The 27,580-nt window shown below is 44.7% G+C and overlaps 1 protein-coding gene across 4 annotated transcripts in view; it reads right to left on the bottom strand.

Moving 5' to 3' along the window:
• DPYSL2 (dihydropyrimidinase like 2) overlaps positions 1–27,580 on the bottom strand; it is a 95,550-nt gene that overhangs the window by 33,287 nt on the left and 34,683 nt on the right. For all 4 annotated transcript variants that reach the window (XM_026714883.2, XM_087938880.1, XM_026714884.2 and 1 more), the window contains exons 2-3: positions 24,525–24,613; positions 23,661–23,845 (exon numbers count right to left, since the gene is read on the bottom strand). In XM_026714883.2, the coding sequence (XP_026570668.1) occupies positions 23,661–23,845; positions 24,525–24,613 (274 nt within the window). The remainder of the gene's footprint in view (positions 1–23,660; positions 23,846–24,524; positions 24,614–27,580) is intronic.

Genomic DNA, 27,580 nt, shown 5'->3' with positions numbered 1-27,580 from the left:
GAAGGCACTGAAGACCTGGTTCTGCCAGCAGAACCCCGAGCGGGATGGAGCCCATCAAATGGCTCGTGTGATTTGCTGTCATCGGGGTGTGGGGTGGGAGTTGGGAGGTGATTTTTTATTTTTATTTTCCTCCCTAGATTTTGTTCTATTGTACTTTAATTTATTTGATTCTTTTTGTTAGTTTTTACTGGTTTTTTTGTAAATTTTAAATATGGTTTTACATTCTGTAAGCCGCCTCAAGTCGCTATGGGCGAATAGGCAGCAATAGAAATTCAATAAATAAATAAATACTGGAAGGGCGTTGGTTCTTACCTGATACGCTTCTTTCGTAGAGAGCTGTTGAGAGTGTCCAGGTTGGGAGGAGCTCCAGTCTCGGCTCTCACAGGCTGAGCTTGAGATTCAGGCACGCCTCTCACCATCACATGGTCCTCCGGGCGCGCCCCAGTTTTGCGAAGACGAGAAGGAAGGTCCTGTTCTCATCTTACTCAGGAAAAAATATTAGTTTGCTCGGTCGAACAGCAGGGTTTCCCACCAGACGGCCTACGGGTGGGGCTGGACACTCTCAACAGCTCTACGAAAAGAAGCGTATCAGGTAAGAACCAACGCCCCTTTCCATAGAGCTGTCTCGAGTGTCCAGGTTGGGACATACCAAAGCTTGGCTAGTCCTGCGGGCGGGCTCCCGTCTGGAATGGGACCTCTCCTGGAACCCTGATGACCCGCTGGAGGCACGCCCAACAGGAGAACCCCTCGGAGGTTGGAATGCCTCAACGAGAGGGCCTGATGAAGGAGACGGGGCTGTCTAAAGGTAGCCCTGCCGGGATGCCACAGATGCTTACTGAGACCGTGGGGCAAGGAGACTAGGTAGAGCGGCCAAAACCTTGTTAGGGACCCGTGCACGAGGAGCCCGGGCAGAGGCGAGGATGGAAGTTCCCCTGAAAAGACCTAGCCAGAGTGAGGGGAGGCGCCCTCAATAACCGGAGGGTCACCGTTGCGAGGGTGGCAATGGGACGCCCTAGGGTGTTATGGGATAGACCCTGTTGGGAACCCTCCTGAGAGAACTCCAGGTCAGAATGATGGAGGGGAGACGTGAAGGAGTTCCCAAACTGTGACCTGTGCTAGTGGGGACCAAGTTTGGTTCCGCCCAGAGCGAGGCGGTCGGCCCTGCTCAAGAGCCAACTGACCGAGGACCGCCCAGAGGGAACTAAGGGTAGTAGTGAGGACCAGGGCAAGGGGTCCGTGTATCTGGATTATGAGGCTGTGGGCGGGGCCCAGAGAAGGAACCCCAGCTAACATGGGGTGGGGATAAATGTGTTGCCGGCCAGATGCCCTGGGGCAAGGTGAGGAGGACAAGGGTGCTCCAGACTATGAACCTGCGTCCGGGAGCCGTATGGTCACCGGAGTCTTGGTATGGAGAGGTAAGGCAGATATGAGGATTAGGCTTCCCCAACAGTTTGGGCAAGGCTGAAGAGAAAGAGATTTTGCAGGAGTTAAGTGTCAGAGTGGAGCCAGACTAGGCGAGAAGCCTGAAGAGGATTGGCTTTCTTGCTCTCCTTCTCCTCGTCTTTATACTTGTTTCTTTCTTTCTTTCTTTTTTTTTTTTTTTTTTTTTGGGTGGGGGCAGCCACCTGGGGGTGACTGCATTATCGGGGACGACGGAACGAACCTCTCCCGGATCCCGGGAGGGCTTCCTGGACGCAGGTGCCTCCGGACCTGTCTGGTTCGATCGGTCGGGAGGCCTGTAGGGAGATGATTGGTAGTACCTGGGGAAGGAGGAAGAGCGGGAAGAACCTTGGCGAGAAGAGGGAGAGGAACCTCTGAAATCAGACCTCCTAGCAAGAGAAGGGAGATATTTGCGCTTGTTGCGGGTCTCGCCAGGAATGGGTCGAGAACCGGTCCAAATAGCTTCCCCCAGAGATGGGGGCTGATGCTAGCTTAGCCTTGTTTTTACGTCCGCCTGCCAGTGGCGGAGCCAGAGAAGGCGACGGGCAGTGACCTGGGGACGAGATGGCCCTGGTGGAGAATTTTGCAGCCTGGAAGGTGGCGTCTGCAGAGAACTCGGCTGCGGCCAGGATCTTGGCAATATCCTGGTGCGCTCTGAGATTAGCTGCGGGACGTGCTGCTTGAGCTGCTGGAGCCACTTGATGGAGGTTCTGGTGAAAAAGACGCGGCCGTGGAGGCCCTGACCGCCCAGGCATCAGAGAGATGAGCGCGGCGCAGGGCCAGTTCAGCTCTGTTTGTCCTCGGGCTGGAGAGCTTCGAGGGACTCGCTGGGAGTTGAGCGGGAGGCCAGACCTACTACGGGCTCGTCCACAGGGGGATCGAGCAAGGTAGAGAACTGCGGTTCAAGATTGAAAACCGCTTGTCCTGGGCGTTGGGAGGGGAGGAGGCCCCGAGGAGGCTAGCTGCCTTGAGACCATGTCAGAGAATATGGGTGGGACAGGAATCACTTCGGTTTCCACCACAGGCTGGGAGAAAATGGAGTCGGGAGGAACCCCCGATGCCGCTGGGTTGGGTGGGGGGAGGGTTCAGGCCCGAGGTATTCCTGGCCTTGAACAGGAGGGACCTAAATAGATGTGGTTTAAACAGCCCCAGAAAGCGGGCTGGCCTGGAGAGAGGCCCTCGTCCTCCGACATGTCCCCTTCTGGGGGCTTGCTCCCAAGAGGAGTTCACTGTCTACGACAGACCCCAACCCTAGATCCTCCTCGTCCCCAAAGAGGGTAGAGTCCCCGAGTTCCTGGGCTTCCATCTCCTCCATCTCCAAGGGCAGGGTCAAGTCCCGTGGAGAGCTACCTGACCATGCGGTTGCTGATCCTCGAGCCTCGGGGGCCTCAGGCCTAGGGGCCAGACCGGTCAGCTGCTGAAACTGTTGTGCTATCCGTGCCGGATGGCCAGCTCCATCGCTCGTTTGAGATTTTCGGGATTTCCACCGTGGGGGTGGGTGAGGCTCCTCCGGGCGCAGACCTGCAGCAGGGGGGGAAGGTGGCCTCAGGGGCCTGTCCAGGCTGCGATGAAGAGGCAGAAGCAGGGGAGGAGGGAGGATGGGTGGAGGTAGAGGGAGTGGGATTGGAAGGGTCCAGAGGCACAGAGCTTGACTCCTTAGAGCGTCTGTCAATCTCCTTTTCAAGGGCCCTGTGTCGCCTAAGGGCATCCCTTTGAGAGGCTTTGGATGTTTCCTGTGCTTGTTTGCGCAGGTGGTGAGACTCAGCTTTGGCCTTCAGGGAAGTGCCACGAGATGCATTGTCGTCTGCCATCTGGAGAGGAGAAAGGAGGAAAAGTTCTTGATTAACGGAGGTGATTAACAAGGCTGGACACAGCCTAAGCAGGGGCCGGAAACCCAGTACTGCGTTTCGCACCCCTAGGTCAAGGGCAACAGAGGTGCTTTGCACGTTGTTGAGAAGTAGGGCCTAGCCCAGAAGCCATTGCCAAAGATGGACGCCAAAAACCGCCCCTGCCGGGCGGACCGGGAAGGGGATGGCGGAGCTGCTACCTCCCGTGCTGGGGAGAGACTGTGTAGCCAGTAGACTCCTATATCTAGAGGAGTACCAAGGCAGGATTGCAAGGTACCAGCAGGGATTTGGACATTCCAAGGATCTGCCCAGGAATCAAACACAATGCGGCCTGCAGGTAGGCCTCGAGCAGTGGCAGGCGTCCCTGGGGCTACCAACCAAAAATTTTAAAGTAAAGTGCCATCATGGGTCCTCGGACAGTTGCACGTTTGGATGCGGCCTACGTAGAGGCCGGGGATCCTAGAGCACGTTTCGCACCCCCTTTTGATCAAAAAATTTTTTGTATTTAAAATAGGAGGCTGTTGCACAGCAGGCCTAGCCCAGAAGCCAATTAGCCAAAAGTTGAACGCCAGGCAGCTACCCCTGCCGGACGGACCGGGAAGGGGATGGCAGAGCTGCTAACTCGCCTGCTGGGGAAGGGCTACAGAGCCAACTAACCCTGGTTAGCCTGATAGAAACTAAGCACAAACAGGCAAGGATATAGGCAGTCCGGAGTCTGCCTATAAAACCTTAAGAAAAACCCTGTTATAGGCCTCTGAAAAATGGCGCCGCCATGCGGCCACACACAAGATGGCGGCGACTCCTGCCACTCCCAAGATGGCTGACGCCACAGGGAGCCCAAAATGGAGGGCGCAATGACGAGGCAATCCCCAGCGGCGGCTATCACCCAGGAGAAGTTAAAAAGGCCCGGAGGCCACAAAGAAGTACCTGGGAGAGGCAGGGAAGCATCTCCCTGGGTTAGAGGCGTTCGGGGGAAACGGCCAAAGAACAAAACCAGGCAGGAAAGAAACGATGCAGCTTCGCACGGGCGAAAAGGCAGCAATCGGAGGGGGGCAGCGCTCGGCGCTGGATTCTCCCTTAAAAGGATAGTGAAACAATTCCCCTTAGAAGAAAAAGGCTCCCTAGGGAGCTCAAACCTCAGTTTCCTGCGCTGTCTGAGAGTCCAAGTTGATCAAAAAAAAAAAAAGAAAACACGAGGTGCTAGAACGACCAGGAGCAAAAGGAAAACCAGCCTGACTGCCACGAGGCTGAGCAAAAAACTGGGGCGCGCCCGGAGGACCATGTGATGGTGAGAGGCGTGCCTGAATCTCAAGCTCAGCCTGTGAGAGCCGAGACTGGAGCTCCTCCCAACCTGGACACTCGAGACAGCTCTATGGAAAATGGTGCTATCATGTTACTCCCCAGTTCTTCTTTTATCTAGAGCCAAATCCTGCCACCATTCCTCATAAGTTTTTGTCTCCAGGCCTTTAATCATCTTCGTTGCTCTTCTATGCCCTTTTTCCAAAATGCCAACATCTTTTTTGTAATGTGGGGACCAAAACTGGACGCGGTATTCCAGCTGTGGATTTAGGTTCAAGATTTTCATTTTCGCTCTTAAAAGACATTACAAGTAGTCCTGGACATATGTGACCACAATTCAGCCTAAAATTTCCATTGCTTAGCAAATTAGTTGTTGAGTGAGGTTTTATGACCCTTTTGTGACCTTTTTGCCACAGTTGTTAAGCTAATCCCTCCAGGTGTTAAGCGAAACATGTGGTCGTTAAGCAATGCTGGCTTCCCCTATTGACTCTGCATGAAAGCCAGCTGGGAAGGTTGCAAATGGTGACCCTCCTATGACCCAAGACAGTGCAACTATCTTAAATATAATACACGCTACTTGCCAGGTGCCTGAATTTTGATCACGTGACCATGGGGAGGCTGCAATTGTTGTAAGTGTGGAAAAACAGTCCCGAGTCACTTTTTTCAGTGCTCTTGAGACTTCGAATAGTCACTAAAGGAACGGTTGTAAGTCAAGGACTACCTGCATTCAAAAGCAAGAGTCATAATCCTTGTAGCTAGGAAGAATAACTATAAGAAGGTCTTGCAACCATTGTTGGAAAAACATAACTAAAGCAATCCAACCTAACAGGCATGATGAACAGATCACACTATGACCGTGATGGGGAACCCATGGCACGCATTCCAGAAGTGGCACGCAGAGCCATCTCTGCCGGCATGTGAGCCGTCGCCCCAGGTAGGTCCATTGCGCATGCGCATACACCTCCCGACAGCCAGCTGATTGTCAAATATTTGCCATGCCTGCGCGGGGGAGGGACACGTGCGGGAGAAGTACACACATGCACAGAGATGTGAGGCACATGCAGGGGTTCTTGAGCGCATGCGCAGGGGGCAGGGGGAGGGGTCGCACTCACATTGCATTATGGGTGCAGGCACACATGGGTACGCACATATGCGCATGCACTCACTTTCAGCACACGACAACTATGTATAAAAAACTCTTCCCAATTAATGGTTGCTATTCCTAATTGTACTTGAATTTTTGTTTTACATCGAGGTTCAGCGTTCAATCTCATATTGTGTGAGTTACACACATACGAACGGACCCATAAATAAATAGATCCCCGCACTTTTGTTTCTTTTTGTTCTCGCTTGAAAAAAGATTCATCAGTTCTAGCTTTCTTTTTCCCGAAAAAGCCCAAACCAGCAAACAAGACAACAAGGCTGCCCTCTGTTAGTTAATCTGTGTGTGTTTTTATGTGCAGTTGCCAACAGGCCACACTGAAACATTATATGCTTGCTTAAAAGAATTAATAATAATAAAGCTTAGAGATGATCGGTGCAATTAATTTATCCATGAACTGCACAAGATTCTGTGTATTCATATTCATTTTCTTTCCTGTAAAATACAGATACACACACACACACACACACACACACACAGACACACACACACACACACATATATACCAAGAGAAAGGGAGAGAGAGATGAAGTGAAAGAATCCTTTCATTAAGCTTCAGTATAGGAAGAAAATGAAATTTAAGAATATAATTCCACTAGATGCATTAAGGCAAAGGGCAGCAACGGGTGAATAAATTTTTGTGGAGTAACCTTTCTTTTAAGAGAGGGAGAGAGGGAGAGGGAGAGAGAGATTCTGTTTTTCTGTGTTATAGGGGCCAGAACACTCCTTAATTAAAATAAGGGCCTAACTATGCAGCGGAACCACAAGGAATTATTTAAGGAGCACCAAAATTAACCACATAGCCATCAGGATCATAGTAAACCAAACTGATAGCCATAGATGCAGGAAGGAGGAAAAAAATCCTCTGCTGCTTCAAACAAATGATAGCACTCAACTCCAGTGTATCAGACCTTCATGTAGACCAGGGGTCTCCTCCAACCGTGGAGACTTTAAACCTAATGGACTTCAACTCCCAGAATTCTGATGTAGACCAGAACTTCAGGCCTGCAAGGACTACAAATCCCAGAAGATACCCATAGAAACAAGGGATCTTGAGAGGTAGCAGTTCAGGACCTCTGGAGGTCACCAAGATGGGGATGACTGAGTTAGCTACAGGTGGTCCCCAACTTACCACCTCAATATTTCCAGAGAGGAAAAAGGACTAGATTTAATATCCAGGAAAAGCCAAGGATTCTTCAATCTCACAGTAATGCCAACCCTGAAATGGCTACAATTTGGGTATACAGATAGTTCTTGGCTTACCATCCGCTCCTATTCATGACTGTAATTTTGTCGCTTGTATCCTTATGATTTATATTGACTGTTTCCTAGTATGATTTGATTGCTTATTGTACCCTATGACTAATATTAAGTATTATACCTTATGATTCTTGACTCTTGACGAATTTATCTTTTCTTATATGTATACTGAGAATATTTGCACCAAGACAAATTCCTTGTGTGTCCAATCACACATTTGGCCAATATAGAATTCTATTCTATTCTATAATCATTTGACTAACAAACATCTCCAGGTACAAGGAAATTGAAAAAAGTAACTTATGAACAGGGGTGGGATTCAAAAACTGGTTTGCTGCCCAGTTGCTGGATGGGCGGTGGCCATGGTGGGTGTTGCCTACTGGAACTTCCAGGAGGGCAATTTTTCACCTTCCCAATGGTCTAGAGGCCTCTCCCGGGCCTCTGGGAAGGCGAAAACGGCCTCCCCCGGGCTCTGGAAGCCGGAAAAAGGCCTGTTTCCGGACTTCTGGAAGGCCCATTTTTCCCCCCTCCCAGAGCCTCCACGCGAACCTTGCAGTTACCTGCATTACATGGGGACTCCTGGGAGGGGAGGGGCAGGGTGGGAGGGGCAAACCGGTCGGTTGAAATACCAGTTTGGCAAACCAGATGAAAACCTAACATCCGCTTCACCTGAACTGGTCCGAACTGGTAGAATGCCACCCCTACTTACTACTGGCCCTTGAACTCCTGAAGCATCTTGGGATCATTATTTAAAGGTAGCCCTTAACTTACAACAGTTCACTTCGTGGTTGTAAGTGTGAAAGATGGACATAAGTCACTTTTTCCAGTTCCATTGTAACTTTGAACAGTCACTAAATGAACTGCTGTAAATCGAGGACTATCTGTAAACGGATAATGCAACATGCAACATAGTGTTGTACTATGGTCTCTAAAGATAAACACTCATATTCCAACCAGCCTCAGAATTTTTCCCCTATCATTCCTAGAGGTACCAATTGTAACATAGGAGAGATTCTTCCTAACATTACTGGCAAACGGTTCCATACACAATCAAACCCAGAAAGGGATATGGGTTCAATCACATGGTCATCTGGACAAAACATTTCTGCAGACACTCCAACACACACACACACGTCCACTCTGGCTAATCATTAAAAGTATACTTGATTCTTCTTCATTTTGTCCCATTAGCAGTCAGCCCTGAGAACTCGGGAACCGAAATAATGTTAGCAGACATTAAGTAATTGTCCACGTTTTCTACATTTAGGAAAACAAAACATAGAAACAAAACCTTGTTTGTTTGCTATGCGGAGAACAAATAAACCGATTCAACTGATGGAAAAATAAATTATATGGCAGGAATTTACTGCACTAGCAGCTTTAGGATTCTGAACCTTAATGTAACAGTTCAGCCTAACATTGTTTACTACCCAGCGTCAGATGACATTGGGATGGTTTCTCTCCCGAACCATTTGCTTTAAACGTCCATTTAAGTTAAGAGTCGTAAGCTGGCTGGTTTCCTCCCAACATTGGAGTCTGGAGTTGATGCCACTACGTGTGAAACTAGAACTAACAACACCCTGCTGGGCTTGGCACCCAACAGGAAACATTCCTAGGACTCAGTTTTCAACCAGACTCTAGAAAAAGTGCAGAGAAGAACAACCAGGACGATTAGGGGACTGGAGACTGAAACATGTGAAGAACGGTTACAGGAGTCTCCTGCTTGGGCAGAGGGAGTGGATTAGATGACCTTCAAGGTCCCTTCCAACTCTGTTTAATCTAAACCATCCCATCCTTTATCAAATTTGTCTAGTGCAGCGTAGCACAAAAAAACAATGCATGTTGTAGCCTCTGAAAAACAGAGGTTGCGATAATAATTATCGATTCAAAATACTTGGTGACTGGCCACGTACAAAAGGCTACTGCTACTAATAATAAATATGTTTATTAGTAAATTCACCAATACTCGTGATGGAGTTTTTTCCTAGGAACGTTTAGAATCCGTTTCTCTTCTCTGTTGCTTCTTCTGACCTTTAGCAGGAAACAAGAATTGCCAAGAACAAACAGAATGAATAAAGAAACTAGCAGAAATTTTCCTCTTTTTAACCCCCTGGAGGAAAAAAGACTAGCCAAGAAAGTGTCAGTAGTAGCACTCGACTTAATCCAGACACTTCTGAAACAGCCTTAAATTGCTAGTCAGAGGACTCTGTTATAAAAACATCAATGCACGAAGTCTACTTTAAAAAAAAGATACAATTCCTTCCAACAGCGGTAGTTATCTAGGAAAATTATGTTTCTTTCCTTGATTACCTTAAATTTTGAGATACTGAAAGAAAGAAAAAAGATTTTTGACAATGAATTGAGGAAACATGTACAGATAGTCCTCAACTTATGACCACAAGTGAGCCCAGAATGTATGTTGCAAAGTGAGAAATTTGTTAAGTGAGTTTTGTCCCATTTTACAACTTGTCACATTTGTTAAGCGAATCACTGCAGTTGTTAAATTAGTCACAGCTGTTAAGTGAGTTGGACGTTCCCATTGAATTTTCTGGTCAGATGGTCGCAAAAGGGGATAATCTGACCCTCGGACATTGCAAACCATCATAAATGTGAGTCAGCTGTCAAGCATCCGAATGTAAATCATGTGACCATGGGGATGCTGCAACGGTCATAAGTGTGAAAAAATGATCATAAGTCATCTTTTTCAGTACTGTTGTAACTTTGAATGGTCACTAGGTGAAACTGTTGTAAGTTGAGGACTACCTGTATGTGGATTTGACAGCAATAAAGAATGGTGCATTTTCCAAAGATAAGAATGTGGGTTTTGAAGTTAGGTTTTTGTGAGATGGGCATATCAATCTGAACAGTCTTTTTATTTGCTCCGTAAAATCTACTGCTGCTTTTTCTAAAGTAGAACAAAGACATGATTTTCCTCTTTACTGGACATAATAGATAATAGGGAGGAGTCCTTGTAGGGAACTAGGTGTCCCCGCCATGCTTTCTGCTTGAGTGAGCGGTTGGACTAGAAGACCTTCCAAGGTCCCTTCCAACTCTTGTTATTCTGTAATATTATTTAAGTGATAACCTAAATTTCTTTCAGATTTAGGATGAGTTTTGTGGGAGTAAACAGAGCACAGCACTGCAAATCTGCTTGTCTCTTGCAATTCCAAACTGCAAAGCTGGACTCTTCAGGACGAGGGCAATATCTGGATTCACAAGTCACGTTAGATCTGTACATTTTAACCCTGGTTTGTTGTTATTCTTGTAGGTTATTACTGCTTGATTTAGCATATTACCGCTAAATAATATGTTATACCCCTGAAAGCCAGGAGCACTTGATAATCCTAAATTAAAACATTAAAAATGGCCAGATTCTCACATGATTTTTTAAAATTCATGCAAAAATGACGCGGAGTTTAGGGGAGAGATCAGAAAGGTAGAGATTGCAAGAAATTGTAGACCAGGGGCGAGGATTACATCGATAAAGTTGGCAAACCTTTGATAAGAGAAATAAATTCGAAAGCAAAAGCAACATATTTTGCTGTGACGCATCTGGGAAGCTTCTGCTACTAGTTAGCTAGAGCACGTAGGGCTGAATTTCTGAGTAGCGAAGATTTATCTTGCTGAGGGAAATCTGAGAAAAATACACATGACCCAAACTGAGAATTCAACACAACCGAAGTTCCTCTCCCCCCACAAATATTTTTATTCATCCTCTTCAGAATTAAAAACAGTAAGCAGAAAAATTGGCCCTAGCTTTAGATCAGAAAAACAAAACAGTTCATATGCGTTTAGCAGTTGTTAAATCAATTGCAGATATCTGTTCTAAAGAAATTCACAAAGGGAAATTATGTGACATGCTGTTTGCTGTCTGTTAAATTTTATTTCATCAATTGCTCCCCTTTTTAAAAAAAATTGGAGGAAATTTAGAGAAAGCAAAGGGCAGGGAGACAGAAATGGTCTAGTCTAGCCTTCGGTCACCATTTCAAAAAAAAAAAAAAAAAAAAAACCAAAAAACCATAATTAAACCTGGATCCAAAGACATCAAAAACTAAGACGTTTCTAAAAATGCACACATATATCGAACCACCAGTTACTCTTTCTAGCATTCGGATGATAAAAATAGCTAAAAGGGAAGGAAAAAAGGCAGAATCATTCTCATTCTTCATTTGAATACATTTCCAATTAGATTTTGTAACTTGGAGGATTACTCGAATAAAAGAAGAAAGCTCTTGCTTCTTTTTTTCAAAAGAAATCCATCAAGGGATTCAGCAGCATTTTTTTTTTTTGTCAACAAGTTATTCTTCATTTAAAAGAAAATCAATGTAGCTCTTTAAAAACAGATATCATTTGAAAACCCCAAGGAACTCTTAGAAGGGGGGTGGGGTGGGGGGGAAGCTGGTGATTGATTTAACTGTGTCTCCAAGTCGTAATAAACCCTTGAACAAAAGAAAGGAGCCAAAGACAGCCTTTGACAACTGTGGTGTGTCCAGGGATGGGGAATTTCTTAAAAAGAAGTCATCTAACCAATTCAATAGCTATTTTACAATACTGGGAGAAAATGGTAATTTATGGGTGCTCAGCAACCCAAATGGAACGTATTATGTATTCTAGGCAACAAAAGGTGTTTTGTTTTTATTTTATTTAGGAAATACATTGAATAATTTCTTTCATGGAGCTCTTGTATTGCCCCAGAGTGAATTCTATGTTTCCAAGATGCATTTTGGGATGTATACGGTGGGAATGCATGCCTACGATGCTTATGATGTGTTCTCCTAAGTTACTTCGACCCTTCTCTTCCTCTAAACGTTCTATAAGTGTTCTACAGCACATAATCAGCCCATACAAAAAATCTAACTCATGGTCCTGAAGGACTACAGAAGCACATCTGTTTCTTTGTTATGTTTTGAGAGATTATAACTATTTTTAGCTTGGGTCATTCTAACGTATGATAGTCATTACTTGGACAGCTCATGCATACTGCCCCGTTGTCCAGAACTACAGACAAATAAACAACTTAAGAAGTTGGACTCATATCTCATTAAGACACAGTATGGTTTGATTCATGGTTAGCAGTTACTGTGACCCTATTCAACAAAACATGGCTTCGTCACTATGTGAACCAGCCAAAGTATGATTTCTTACAAAGCTTTTGCGAAGACGAGAGGAATAAGTGTTCTCATCCTTACTACCTAGAAAAGTTCATTGGCCAAAACAAGAGCCCACCAGACGGAAAAAAAAAAGGGTGGGGCTGGATGCTCTTCGCAGCTCAAAGAGAACGGGCGTATCAGGTAAGTACCAACGCCCCTTCTACGAGCTGCTCAGAGCATCCAGTAGTGGGACATACCAAAGCTTGGCCTGTCCTACGGGAGGGACTCCGTCTGGTTCGGAATCTCCTCGGGGTCCCTAAGAACCCGTTGCAGAACCCGTCTGCCAAATGAGGCCTCTGCGGAGGCAAACACATCAATTTTGTAGTGTCTGATGAAGGGCGATGGGGAGGCCCCAGTCGCCGCCCGGCAGATTTCAGTTATTGGTGTCTGAGTGGCCCAGGCCACCGAGGTCGCCGCACCCCTAGTTGAGTGAGCAGTTATGCCTCTAGGTACCTGCAGGGCTTGAGCCTGGTATGATCTAGCTATTGTTGCTCTTATCCAACGGCCTATGGTGGATGGAGACACCTTGTGACCCTGTGTCTTGGGCTGAAAAGAAACAAAGCTTCCGATTTTCTGAAGGACTGAGTGCGCTTAATGTAATGTTCGCAGAGCGCGCCTAACATCAAGCTTTCCCTCTCCTGTGAAGGCCTGGGACAGAAGTTTGGGAGGATGAGCTCCTGTGCTTTATGGAAAGCCGAGTTGACCTTGGGCATAAATGAGGGATCGGGACAGAGAACCACCCGATCAGCATGAAAAACGCAGAGGTCTTGTCTGACAGACAAGGCTGTGATTTCCTATATGCGACGAGCGGAGGTGATGGCTACCAGGAAAACTACCTTATATGTCAAAAATTGGAGACTTGACTCCCTCAATGGCTCGAACGGTTGTTTGGTGAGAGAAAGAAGGATCTTGTTAAGGTCCCAGGTGGGGTAACGGTATACTGCTGGGGGACTTAGATTAGTAGCCCCTCTAAGGAAAGAGCGAATGCGAGGGTGATGGTAGAGGGAGCTGAAACCTTGGCAGGAAATAACTGATGTTAGCGCAGCAACCTGCCTCTTCAGGGTAATAGGGGAAAACCCTTTATCAAGTCCCTCCTGCAGAGATTCTAAAATCTGAGCTACAGAAGATGAAGTAGGGTCTATTTGGGATTTACTACACCATCTGCAAAAAATGGACCAAGTGGCATTGTAAATACGGATGGTTGAGGGTCGCCTGGCAGCTAGAATAGTGCTAATGACTTTGTTGGAGAGCTTCTCGCTCTTCAATCTGCCCCGCTCAACCTCCAGACTGTCAATTGGAACCATTGAGGGTCTGGGTGTAGGAGGGGCCCCTGAGATAGTGAAATCTTGTCTGGTAGAATCCTCCAAGGAGGGGATACCGAAAGTCTGCGAAGGTCTGCTAACCACGCCCGCCTGGGCCAGTGGGGTGCCTCTAGAAGTAATTCCGTTTTCTCTTGTAACAATTTCTGGATGACCCTGGGCACCAGTGCTAGCGGGGGAATGCATACAAGAGCCCCCTTGGCCATGGGCAGCAGAGGGCATTGTAATTCTCCGCCCTGTGGGATGGGTATCTTGAGAAGAATCTTGGGAGCTGAGCATTGAGAGGGGAGGCAAATAGGTCCACCACTGGTTGTCCAAATATCCCTGCTGCTTCCCTGAACGGTAACGGGTAGGCGCCACTATGACTGGTCTATGGTGGCCGTGCTTAGCCAATCTGCTTGTGTGTTTGACAGGCCGGAAATGTGCTCTGCCTTGATAGAAAGAAGATTGTTCTCCGCCCAGAGACACAGGCGCTCGGCTTCTCTCATCAATTGTATGGATTGTGTGCCCCCTTGTTTGTTTATGTGAGCTTTGGCTGTCACATTGTCTGTTAGAATGAGGATGTGTTGACCTCGTACCTGGGGGAGGAAGCTGCGGAGGGCAAGGAAAACAGTGTGAAGCTCCAGCCAGTTTATGCTGCACGACTGTTCTATTGCGGACCATCTGCCCTGGGATGTGAGTGACAACAGGTGGGCGCCCCATCCAAACAAGCTGGCGTCTGTGGTGATAGTAATCCTTTGTGGCTCCTTGAAGAGGCAGCCCTTGTTGATGATCAGTTTGGCCCACCAAAGTAGGGACATGAAGACCTTGGGAGGTACCCTCTCCATGCGTTTGGAGCTGCTTCTGCCGGATCTCTGGTATGGAAGCAGGAACCACTGGAGGGATCTGGAGTGTAGACGGGCCCAGGGAATAATAGAAATGCATGATATCATTTTCCCTAATAGTTTAGACAGATCTAGTAAGGATACCTTTCTGGAGCACCTAATCTCCCGAACAGATTTTTGGATGCTAATTAGTCCATCTGGAGACAGACAGACTTTTTCTTCCAATGTGTTGATAACTGCCCCCAAATGAGTTATTCGAGTTGATGGAGATAATTGACTCTTTTTCCAATTTATGAGAAAACCATGCTCCTGGAGAGAAGCTAAGGTAACCTGGGTGTCCCTCGCTGCTTGGAAATTGGAGGGGGACAGAATTAAAATGTTGTCCAGGTAACACTGAAGACGAACGAGGATATTCCTGAGATGGGCAGAGAGTGCTGCGAGGACCTTGGTAAAAGTTCTGGGGGCAGAGGCTAGTCCGAAGGGAAGGACCGGGTATTCAAAGTGGTGATTGTTGTAAAAGAACCTTAGAAATTTAAAATGGGAAGGCCGAATAGCGATATGTAAGTATGCCTCCGTCAAGTGAATGGATGTGAGCACATCCCCATGTCTAATACTCAGCAATATCAATTGTAGGGTATGCATTTTGAATTTATGATAAGTTAGAAAACGGTTACGCCTTTTTAAATCCAAAATTGCTCTCCACCCCCGAGTGTTTTGGAACAACAAAGAGGTGAGAGTAAAGACCCCGCCCTCTTTGTTCAGATGGAACTGGTTGGATGGCCTTTATGTTTAGGAGGTGTTGGATAGCGGAATCCATTAGATTACGCTTGATCGGGTCTTTGGAGGGGTGGCACGACATAAAGAAATTTGGGGTAGTGGTGTGAAACTCAAGGGCAAGACCAAATCTAACGGTGTCTCTGACCCAAGCGTCAAAGGTAAAGCCTCCCATTGGCTCACAAACAACCTAAGCTGGCCGCCAATGGGAAGAGTCTCTCCCAACCTATCTTGGGCGTCGGAAGGGCCTGCTTCCAGTCCCTCGAAAGGGCCTCTTGTATTGGCTGCCCTTTCTACTTCTGTCTCCCGAATCAGCTCTATCCAGGGGTTGACCTGGTCTGAAGGAAGGGGGCCTCTGATACCTGGGGGAGAAGGGAGTTTGATAGGAGGGCCGAACGGAGCCTCTCCGAAAGAGCTGGGGGGTTCTGAAATCTGATTTTCAAAAAAGGGAAGAAACTTTTTCTTGCTGTGGGTCTCCATAAGTAAGGGGTCCAGGGAAGGGCCACACAGCTTGTCTCCCACGAGGGGGGAAGAAGCCAGTTTTGCTTTATTTTTAAAATCCGCCTGCCAGTGTCTCACCAGTGACATGTGATGTGATTGCCTGAGAGGAAAACTTGACTGAGTGGTAAGTGGCATCAGCGGAAAACTCGGCAGCAGCCGCAATCTTCGCGATGTCCTGGTGTGCCCTGATGTTAGTCGAAGGGATGTGTTGCTGCAGTTGGCGAAGCCAACGAATGGATACCCTTGTGAAAAAGGATGCGGCCGTAAGCCGATCTGATGGCCCGTGCGTCTGACTGGTGAGCCCTGCACAGGGCTAACTCGGCCCGCTTTTCCTCAGGCTTTAGAGCCTCTAGCGCCTCAGTCGGAGTTAGGGAGGACACTAAGCCCACTATGGGCTCATCTACCTCCGGGGTACTCAGTAACTTTGAAAACCCTGGGTCTAAGTTAAAGAATTTTTTTATCGTGCCCAGAAGGGGCCAGGTGTACTGCTGTAGAGGCCAGCTGTTTTTGCACTAAATCAGAGAAAATGGGTGGGACCGGTATAACCTCGGCCTCAACTACAGGCTGGTTAAAGATTAAGTCCTCTGGACCTTCAGTTGAGGGTGCGGGGGTGTCGCCTGGTGATTGGGTACCTAGGCCTGAGAAGTTCTTGGCCTTGAATAACAGTGATTTGAATAGGTGTGGTCTGAATAGAACCGCGAAGGCGGGCTGGTCCGGGATAAGCCCCTCGTCCTCCGACATTTCCCCTTGTAGAGGGTCTGCTTCTGATAGGGGCTCGCTGTCCTGTATAGACCTCATTTCGAGGTCATCTGCCACTGTGAACTGGGCCATTTCTCCCTTGTCCTCCTCCTCCTCCTCACGGGCTTGAAAGGGGGGTTCCTTTCGCGAGTATACCTGGTGGTGGTCCGACCTGGGAAGGGATCTTAGTGACTGAGACTCAAGGTCAGGAGCCACCAGATAATGACTGGACCTGGTTATTTGCTGGAGTCCGTCTGCAATCCCTTGGCGGATGGCCAACTCCATCCAGGTCCTTACTCTCTCTGGAACCTCCTCAATGAGGGAACCCTCTTGGCGAAGGCCAGCGGCTGTTGGGGTAAAGGTGGCTTCTGGCGCTCTTCTAGCTGGCATTCCGGGAGTCGGAGCATGTTGTCCTTGTGAGGGCAAACTGCACCTGGGTGAAAGGGGAAGATCTGGGGGGTGGGGGCTGAGCAGAGGTAGAAGGACTGGAGGATGGTAAAGCCTGAGGCGCCGGCAGGATTTCCGTGGCGCGCTTGTCAAATTCTTTTTGTAGTGCCTTGTGGCGCCTTAAGGAATCTCTTTGGGAGACTTTGGAGGACTCCTTACCCTGCTTGCGCAAGTGATGGGTTTTTGCTTTTGCCTTCAATGAAGGGCCTTTAGAAATGTTACCATCTGCCATTCCTAAAAAGTATATACTGTAGTAATAGAATAGAAGAAAAGACAATATGATGCGGTTGGCACGCCCAGGGTCCAATCTCAGTCAAGATGGTTGCCCTGATAATCCTTAATGTCCCCCCCCCTTTTTTTTATATGGCTATACAGCTATATGTCTATGACCATATATAGAGTCGTATCTCAGTGATAATAATGTAACAAATTACAATATTATATTGTATAAAATATATTATTAATATTATTATAATTATTGTTGATATTATTAATCATTATTAGTATTACTATTGTAAAATTGATACTAATATTGAAGTTATGCTTGAGAATGATCCACAGTGAGGCTGGTATAATTGTTGCACTAATGCAGCAGGAGCCACAGTATACTTGCAGCCCAATTTTGGGGAAAAAGTCAACCTAATTAGCCAAAATTCGATACGCCTGAGGCCCAGTAGAAATGAAATGGGGCCTACAGCAGCTGCTTGCACAGGCGGACAAGGCCTAGGTGCTTGCTGCTGTGCCGCTGAGGAAAACTGTGGGGATTTATTAAGCCAACAATATGCAGTAAGAAAAAGGTAACCTCGAGTACAAATTGCCGAAGGGAGGTTAGGAGACTCAGAGGATCTAGGGGAATCCTCGATGTGAGTCAAATTCACCCACAGCATAGGGAAATTGAAGAAAGTAGGCCTGTGCCACGTTTCTTCGCAATCCAAAATGGCGTCCGCCAGTAAAAAAAATAGCTCTGGTAGTGCTCAGCGGTCTTCTCCCTTCAGGGAAATCGAAAACGAGAATGGAGTCAGTGAGAGAAGGGAGCGTTTAAACTGATTAAATTGTGATCGGCGTTCGGGGGGGGGAAGAGCGATACGACTCACAGCGAACAAACACAAGCCGCTAAAATGAGGGCAAGAAAAAAACGAAAGAGAATGAAGCGGCTGTTAAAAGAGGCAGAGGCAAATTTTCCGGCAATGGGGAGGTGGCGTGAAGCGCTGCGGAGCCTCCCGCTGCCTTCCTGGGGGGGCATAACAGCGCTTCCCCCTAGATAGAAAATCTGATCAATTTAAACAATTGCGCAGAGGCTAAGGAGAGAAAAAGGAATCAAACCTGAAGAGAAATTGAATTAGAAGTCTTTGAAACGAAGTCGTGGTTCGGCCAAAGGAGCAAGCTAAAACACTGCCTGTTTCGCACGAGGCTGAGCTAAAACTGGGGAACGCTATGGAGGAGTCACGTGGAGGAGAAGGAGCGTTCCTCAATTCAAGCTCAGCCTAACAACGCAGAGACTGAAGCACCTCCCACTACTGGATGCTCTGAGCAGCTCATAGGAGAATCCCTATGATTCTGCAAAGAACTAAAAGCATCAAGTTTGAACAAGGAAGGAGCAAGGAATCCTCTTATTAAAATAGGTTCTGGAGTTAAACTTGGTTTGAATCTCCATTGTAAGTCTGTCTTTCATCGTCTTCCAACAGCCTCTTTGAAGATGCATATCATCCTCTGGTTCTGACATGTAAGCTGGCAATGAGCCATAATTAAAACCTTACACATCACCTCTCTGTGAACCCACGCATGGTTCATGGCTTAGAAAAAGTATACAGCTAGTGTAAGTGCCCTTCTCTTGATGTCCCTGGGATCCCAACCAGTGCGCGCCAAACACTGGTGGGTGAATATTTGAAATACTCTGCAAAAAGTCTCTATAAAATGATCTGACAGTTTTGCAAATTGCCTTCAGGTCACTTCTCTTCTTGTAAACTGCTTTCCTGAAGTTCTGGAAGAAAAGTGATTTGAAGCATGTGATGCCATGCCATATCCCATTGCAAACAAATTTCCCTGGTGTCTATGCCACACACACCATTGAAGCAGTCATTCTATTTTTTTCTGTTTTCTCCAGTCAAATAATTTTGCATTTAATCTGGTGTATTATACAGAATTGGGTAAATTAATATTCTGTTGCAGAAAGCACTTAGAAGTAGTTGATTTGCTTGAAAAGTATGTCAAAACCCTTTTTTTCCTTCCAGATTTTGGTCAGTGGAAGGCGGGAAAGAGAAGAGAAATAGGGAGGCCAACCATCCAGATGTTTCTGTTTTGAGGAGACAGGAAAGAGATGAATAACAATGTCATTTCAATATAGCAGTTCTCGGCTGATCAACCATTTTGGCCCTGTTAGATATTAAGAGTTTGGAATTAAAAACGGAGTACAGTATGGCCTTCTAAATTTTAGTACCTAGGTTGCTTTTGCAAGCCCAGTGCAAACCTTAATTTGATTATATGGATGTGTAATTTCTTTTAATAATATGGTGCATCCTTTTCTTCTACTTTGATGTGTCCCTTATTTTCTTGTCCATTCCCCACCCCTCGCCTTTTGTACAAGTTATGTATGACTCAGAATGCCACATGAGATTTCTGTACCATGAGAAAGATACATGGGCTAACCTAAACTCCAGCCCTAGAACTTGTGGAGGGAAGAGAGAGTGGGAAAGAGAGAAGACAAGCATATTTGTGCAAAAATCCAATCCAGCTGTAAAGGCTGAGAAATAACAATTCCTTAGTAGGATCAGCAACAAGAAGGAAGAGGTTAAGAGAGCCAAGATGAAATATTGTGGAGGCTTAGCACCTACTTAGCTTCAAGGACCCCAATGACAGATGTACAAAACTTCAACCAAATTTATTTAGCCTAGAGAAAAAGTCCTCTAAGGAAATTAACCCTTTATATACAGACACACTTCTTGCCATTTGAAGATGGTCTCATTTTCAAAGAGGCTACCTTCTTCATGTTTATACAGATACTCTTCTGACCTCCTGATCTACTTTAGCATGAAATCCAATTCAAACTTCCTCTTTCCTTGGACCAATATCCAGCAGAAAAGTGCAGGAGGCGGGAACATGGTGTAAACCATCTAAAGTATACTTGTAAAAGTATAGAACTTTATAAACATGCAACTTTGCTCTACCCTGCGAATTCCAGGGCTGTCTTCAACCCATGGTAGGCCATACTGTTCAACCATGATTTGTTGAATGAAGTATGATTGGGTTTGCAAAAGACAAGTAACTTCGTCCAACTCAAAATAAAAATAGTAATGTCTCTTTTCATCAACATCAACTCACAGAGACTTTGTGGACACATCCTTGTCACTTTAGCAACAATGTGAATGACATTTTGGTTTGCTGTCCTATATAAACCTTGCTTAAAGTCTCCCCCCTGAATTTTCCATCTCACATACCAAAGCAATATTTCATAATGGTGACATGAATTTGCAACAAGGCCTCCACTGTAAGAATTAGCAAGCTGGAAAAATCCAGCTATGTAAACCGTAGTATATTGTGTGGTATGCAGCACAAAATCATTCAAATATGGCCCCGTCCACAAATGATTAGCATTGCAATGTGTGAAATTACTGATATGTTGCCCCGGTTGCTATGGGACCTGTTTGCAGCCTGTGATACAGATTTTAGTGCAATGTTTTACCAACAGAAGTGAATATTAATAGCTCAGGGCTGGACTGTGGGGTCCTCAGTGTCAGCTTTGATGATGTTACCTAGTTGTTAATGAAGCATCTGCAAGGAAACAGCCAAGCTCAGAGAACACCAAGGAATCAACTGCATTGTGTCTACCTAGCTAGAAGCTCAAACTAGCCTCAAAGTCCCTCTCCTGGGTATCTCTGGACAGTTTTGCATATGTATTTGATAGACCACCATTAGATATGATTTGTGCATGGTTCACAACTAAAAATATTTGATGCTAATCATGGATCTGTCAAACTGATGTAAGTAACTGCAATAAGCCAAGATAAAGGCAAAAGCTTGAATTCAGCTTCAGTATATCAATACTTCTCCATCCACTTTAAGGATCTCCAAATTTTGCAACTCTAAGACTTGTGGACTTTAAGTTCCAGAATTCCTCAGCTAGTTATGATCGCTGGGAAATTCTGGGAGTTGAAGTCCACAAGTCTTAAAAGTTGCCAAGTTTGGAGAGCCCCTGATTTACTTTAACATGAGAGACAACTCACATTTTCCTTAATTCTCTTTTCTTGGACCAGATTTTTTTTTTAAAAAATATCCAACAGAAAAGCGCAAGGGGAGAGAACATGGACTGTAAAGGACTCACCAATATCTCCCAAGACAGCTCTGATATTTCTTTTTTAAAAATCCAATCTCTCCATATTTTTCCAAGTTATGTGCTTTGAAACTCAAATCCCATGTTGGGCTTTTGAATCAATGCAAACCACAATGGATGCCTAATTTCTCCCAGGTTAAGTTTCACACTTTGACATCTTCTCCAATCTATACTGGGGGCTCCACCCAATCCAGCAATGGACAACTTAACTGGACAACTCTAATCTTTCTTTATTCCAAACCCCCACCAAAAAAAGACATTGCAGCCCACACACCAATAGCCAGCAATCTAGACATAATACATCCCATCAACCCAGCCAGCTGTAATAGATATAAATAATGTATTTTACAAATCTGGACACAATACAAATGCACGAGCATCTAATTCCTCTAGGGCTAATTGCCAAGCTGCTTTACAATCCTTGGTGCATTAATGCTTTCACTGAGGGAACAACTTCAGTAGAATCTCAATATTGAAGCAGCAGATAAAATTACATTAGCTGGAAAAGAAATGCAAGGAGCACAGAAGTAACTATAGAAACAAAAATGGCCCAATTTGCTTTATTGTATCTTGCAAGAGACCAAAAAAATTAATGGCGGAGGAAAAGGAGACTCAAATGACAATTCTCTCTTTCAAAACCCTGATGATGCTATATTAGCTTTGCCTAGGAGCCTGCTCTATAAAATCTCAGAAGAACTCAGGCAGAATCTTCTTTCAAATATCACTGTTTATGTGCAAAACTCACAACATAGAGATGATCTTGTCAGATTTCAAAGGCATTTTATTTTTTAAAAAACCAAATAATAGATGTTTGATGCCTATGTACAACTTCTGGTAAACCTGAGTCTCATAATAAGCCCATAAAAAGTAGTAGCCTTCAAAACAAAAGTATTAATTTCTATCCTCAGAACAAAGCTTAATATGGCCTGAAAAGGGATGCAATTATGCTTTTTCCATCTTTTAGATATAAATAGCAATAGCACATAGACTCAAATACTGCTTCACAGTGCTTTATAACCCTCTCTAAGCAGTTTACAGAGTCAGCCTATTGCCTCCAACAGATATAATCCTAATTCCAATTCAAGGATTTGCTAAATTTGGGGGGCTAGTGGAAATGATCTCAGAAGAGACAGCCATGTATGCTTCTTAGAAACAAAGCAAGTAGCAATGGCAATAGCATTTAAGACTTATATACCATCCCACAATGCTTTACAGCCCTCTCTAAGTGGTTTACATTGCCCCCAACAATTTGTGTCCTCATTTTACCCACCTCAGAAGGACGGAAGGCTAAGTCAACCTTGAGCTGGTCAGATCAAACTCCTGGCTATAGACAGAGTTAGCCTGCAATCCTGCATTCTAACCACTGCGCCATCACAACTAAAAGAAATTTGACTCTGCTTTAAAATACCTAGCTTGATATCACTAGACTGTTGTTTCTGCTGTTAAACAACTTTTATTATTAAGAAGTTTTGTCTAACATTCAACCAGAATCTCCAGACCTTCTTTGAAAGGATTCACAAAGGTTTCATTACATTTCCTGACTGGAGATAGAAGTGTGCTACTCCAAAATAAGCTACACTAGATGTTTCCTGAGCCAATCTAAGGTATCAGGAGCAGGTCTGATGCATACAAGGTTGTTGATATTGCTTAGATTTATGTGGAATAAGATTTTTGCTTCCCTCCCGAACCATTTATAATTAGGAGAGTATGGTAACACCCCAAAGCAGAGTTTCTTAAAATAGAGTCCAAGGATCCCTGGAATCTTCCAAGACCCTCTAAGTGGTCTTCAAAACCAAAATGAGTTGCCAGATATTTGCAAAATATTTAAATGATGTCATTCTTCTCCTTTTTATTTTAACTTGTTAAAAATGTAGCATTTTTATGAAGGTATTTATGTTAGTACCTGATGGGTTTTAGTATTGTTATTTTTACATGATTCAATAAATAAATGTTTTACAGATGCATCAATTTTAATTTTTAATAAGGCAAGTGAAGATAAATGTAACACACACACACACACACACACAAGGTCTTTGAGGGTCCTCCATACATTTTAAAAGTAGAAAGGGGTCCTAAAAACAAAACCCTTATAAAACATTGCCTGAAAGGAAAGTCAGAAGCATCCTGAACAGTGAAACACTAACTCTCTCTACAACAATAGTATTTTTAGATGGAAACATCAGTTCTGTGGCTCACGCCGCTTGCTGACCTTTCGTTCTTGCACTACAAGCATCATCTTTTGATTTCCATGTTTGATTTATGTTATTTGTATGCTGCCTTTATTATTTTACAGAGAACTAAAGGCAGCAAACTTACCCAACATACCTTTCTCCTCTTTCCCATAACAACAACCCTGTAAGGTGGGCTGGAGTGAGAGTGACTGTCCAAGCTGGCTTTCATGCCTAAGGCGGGAGTAGAATTCTCAGTCTCCTGGTGATTGGCCCAAAGTCAACCAGTCCGCTTTCATGTCTAAAGCGGGACTAGAACTCACGGTCTCCCAGTTTTTAGCCTGGTACCTTAATTATTAGACCAAACTGGCTATTACATTTAAATTAGATAAATTAGATCTTACTGATCATAGTGGTGCCTCCAGCCAGGGCTGCTCTTGTTCCTTGGAAGAAGTCATCAGCAGAGGTCATTCCTTGGTCAGGCATTTGGAAACGGGAGTGGACATCAATTCCTCCAGGGATCACCATTCGTCCATGAGCCTCGATGGTTTTTACCCCTCCTGGCACAATAAGGTTCTCCCCTATTTGTCTGAGATAAGAAGCAGTCTGGTTATCAGTATCATAAGCACAGAAAGAAGCATGTGTTCAAGGGTTGTTGTTTTTTTAAATGTTCATTTTCAAGGAAAAAAACCAAGAAGATCCAGTGCCCTTCTGAAAGGGGAAAAAAAAAAAGCATTGGGTCTGCCAAGAAAGCCTTCGTCTCATAAGAGTTGCAGCAAATGCCTTGAAAAAATTCCTTTCAATGCAGACCCTGGAATGTACTTTTACACTCCTAAATTACAGCCAAGTACACCACCAATTCAGTTAACAGCCCAGAAGCCAGGCAAGAAATGCTGCAATTGCTCTTTATAATTCATGTCTTCATAGCATATTTCCACCCAATAGGCAGAAGTGCCAGGATCTAGACTGTGTGCTGGCAAGGATGGGAAACACCAAAGTCTTCCCATGCTTGCCAAGTTCTCAATCTCTGTGGTCAACCTTAAATCTATATTTATATATCTGGACTACAACTCAGTGCATGTTTTCTTTGTGGCAGACTGCGCTAAATTTAATGATCTCAAGAACTCAACCCGAAGTCGCTTTTTCTACTTTTTCTTCCCTTAAGCATCAGCATTTATCTCAACGCTTCTGTGGAGCCCAGTGTGTTTCTATGATAAGACAATTTTTTACTTAATTCCGTAACAGAAACAAAATCATCAGCTACTCACTTTATCAACCCATCTTCCATATAAATGTCTGCATAGAAGGACTGGTCATCGTTGACTATTTTGCCTCCTTTGATCAAAAGGCGATCACTCTGAAACACAAAGACATCAAACAATGCATCAATAAGAACAAAGGGTTGGATTTAGCAGAACAACAGAATCGCTTTGGAAGGACTTTGGAGTCCAACACCCTGCTCAAAGAAGAAAATCATGTAACATTTCGGACAAATAATTGTCCAATCTCTTCCTAAAAAACTTCCAGTGTTGGAAGACCCACAATTTCTGGAGGCAAACCATTCTACAGATTAATTGTTCTCTCTGTCAGGAAATTTCTCCTTAATTCTAGGTTTCCATCCATTACTTCTTGTCCTGGCGTCAGGTGCTTTGGAGAATAAGTTTACACCTTCTCTGTTACAGGTCCAGATGAAGACAGCAAGTATCTCTGAGGACATTCCATATACTGTCAATCAAGTCAGCTATTTTGAAGCAAAATAGCTCAGAATCACAAATAAATGCCTTTCAGCAGTCTATCCCTGAAGTGTGCTTTCGAGAAAAAAGAAGCTACATTAATTGGTTGACCTATTTTATTAAACTGCATCCACCAGTTAAAAATATTTCAAGAATCGCACAAGGGCCAAGCAACTGTGCTGTTTTAAAAAGGAAGGTAAACATTCTCCTATGAAATGCTAATTTTGCTGCCAGCTTTGTCCCTGAAATCACCCACAGGGGTTAAAATCATCACTTGATTCTTTCGAGTTAAGGGCTTGTCAAGGAAACTGACCAAATGGTTGTTGCCGTGGAAGTTGGCACGCCAAACGGATTTTTCCATCTGGATTTTTAGCAAGGTTTGAATCAAACAGACTGCTTTGCCCCTCTGATGAAGCTACTGCATGTTCCAGAGAAAACAAATCTGCTCACAGCCTTTAGAAAAAGTGGACGGGAAAAGGAACAAATCTAAACAACGGCATTTCTTCCACATGACAAGATTCTGCAGGAACTACAGCAATGCAATTAGTAAGCCGCATTACATGAAAATGGGATTTGTTGCTGGTCGTTTTTGCGCCTTCTGCACACTAAAAATCAAGAAAGAAAGTTAATTAATGTCTGTTGGTGACATTTGGATATTACGCTGTCAAGGCTTTCTACTGCTTGGCAATTTATAAAGAAAATGGGCTAATCACATCTTTAGCAGCGTCAGTGATCTAAAGGGACCATAAATTGGTTGACTTTGAGCAATTTTGGGGGGTAGTGGCTGAAGCCCCTCTTCCCCATCTTTCCTCAAGCTTTCTTCCCTAGCAAACACGCCTGTTTTGGAAGTTCGTCTCAGGATGCTTTAGAATATTGGTGACCTTTTTGAATACATTTTGTTATTAAGTCAGAGTTGATCCTGTGCCTAAGGAGTATGTCTGAAAGAGGGCCTTTGTAATGACCCAGGGCGGGATACAAAATAAACAGTCACAAAAAAAAACAGGTGAAGCCCCTTTTATTCCTTCACTTTGCTTCCAAGCTCCAAATATCCTTGACTGGAGACAAAAAACTCCCCCACAAGCAGTTACAAGAAGGAAGAAATGCCACTTAAATTATAAAAAGTAAAAAACAAGACAAACCAGGCAAGATGAGGGCTTGAAGACATCCATAGATATCAGAACACACACTGGGAAGGACACCAAACTCAAGAGAGGAACAATAAACTAGAGATATTTCCACGCTTTGTTTCCAGCACTCGCCCATACGCATGTCCATCCTCTTCTTCAGTTGTCACAGCTGCAGCCCATGAAGAGGATCAAGGCCCTCTCCTCCCCAGTAGACCACATCTCTCCCTTATCCTCTCCTCCCTGCTTGCCCTAGGATGGAGAGGGGATGGACCTGGGTCCTCCTCTGACTGCCCAGCCGGCCTCTGCCCTTCCCAGCCTCCTCCACAACCTCTGGAGCCACACTTCCACTTCCTGTCGTCTGTTCCTCCTCTCCCTCAGAGTCAGTCTCCACGAGGGGCACAGTTGGGCTTGTGTGTTTTCTGTTATGCATTACCTGTAATGTACCTTTTCTGCTTTTTCAGATCAGGCTTCCTGGGAGATCCAAACAGCTGGAGAAAGGATTGTGGGTTGTCCAATGAAAGATGAGAACACAAAGAAAAGTGCATTCACCCACCCTTCTCGTGCCTTGTGCCCTTTATCGCTCCAGCAAGCAGCACAGCTTTCCATCCAACCTTTAAGAACCCTTGTAATTCCAAACATTATCCCCCTTTTGGAAAACAAAGCCAACCTTATTTATTTTACTTCCATTTGAAAGGGAATGATTTTTTAAAATCCTCAGATGTAAATCTGCACTTATATAAACTCATCAACCTAATTTGCTTGGTTCCAGAAGCAGAGAAAGCCCAGCTGTTCTTTTGTTTCTTACTTGGAAAGTTAAAGATAAACATTCTACTTAAAAAAAGATAAAGCAAAGCCCAGAAGATTTTAACAGATTTATTTCTTCTTTAAACTGTAACAGAATAGAAGCAAAACCTTAATTTAATAGACCAACTATCTCTTGCTCCTTTTAGTCCATTAAATTACAAATGTCCAACTATATTATAAATTACAATATCTGTAACAATTTGCAACCAATCATATCACAATGGAAATGATGTAAATTATCATAAATGATGCATCTTTGCATAGCCTTGGTGGTCTCTGAGCTGGGCTATTTTCTTGCAGACGTTTCAATACCCAAACTAGGTAACAGCATCAGTGCTAGTAAGGAATGAGGCTTGCTCCCTAGCACTTACTAGCACTGATGATGTTTCCTAGTTTGGATAATGGAACCTCTGTAAGGAAAAACCAAGCTCTGATAGCACCAAGGACCTCTCATTTTAACCCTGAGCTACAAATATTCTCCTTTATCAGTAAAATTTCCTCTTGATATAACACTCTTGCCTAATTTGAGGGGAAGAGAGAACAGAAATGTGGATCTATTAAATCAGGGGTCTTCAAACTTGACAGCTTTAAGACTTATGGACTTCAACTCCCAGAATTCCTCCTCCAGTCATGTTAGCTCAGGAATTCTGGGAGTTGAAG

The sequence above is a fragment of the Pseudonaja textilis genome, chromosome 9 (assembly GCF_049901715.1).
Source record: "Pseudonaja textilis isolate UNSWEBS1 chromosome 9, rPseTex1.2, whole genome shotgun sequence".
In the NCBI taxonomy this organism is placed as follows: domain Eukaryota; kingdom Metazoa; phylum Chordata; class Lepidosauria; order Squamata; family Elapidae; genus Pseudonaja; species Pseudonaja textilis.
This window is presented reverse-complemented; position numbering and strand designations above follow the sequence as displayed.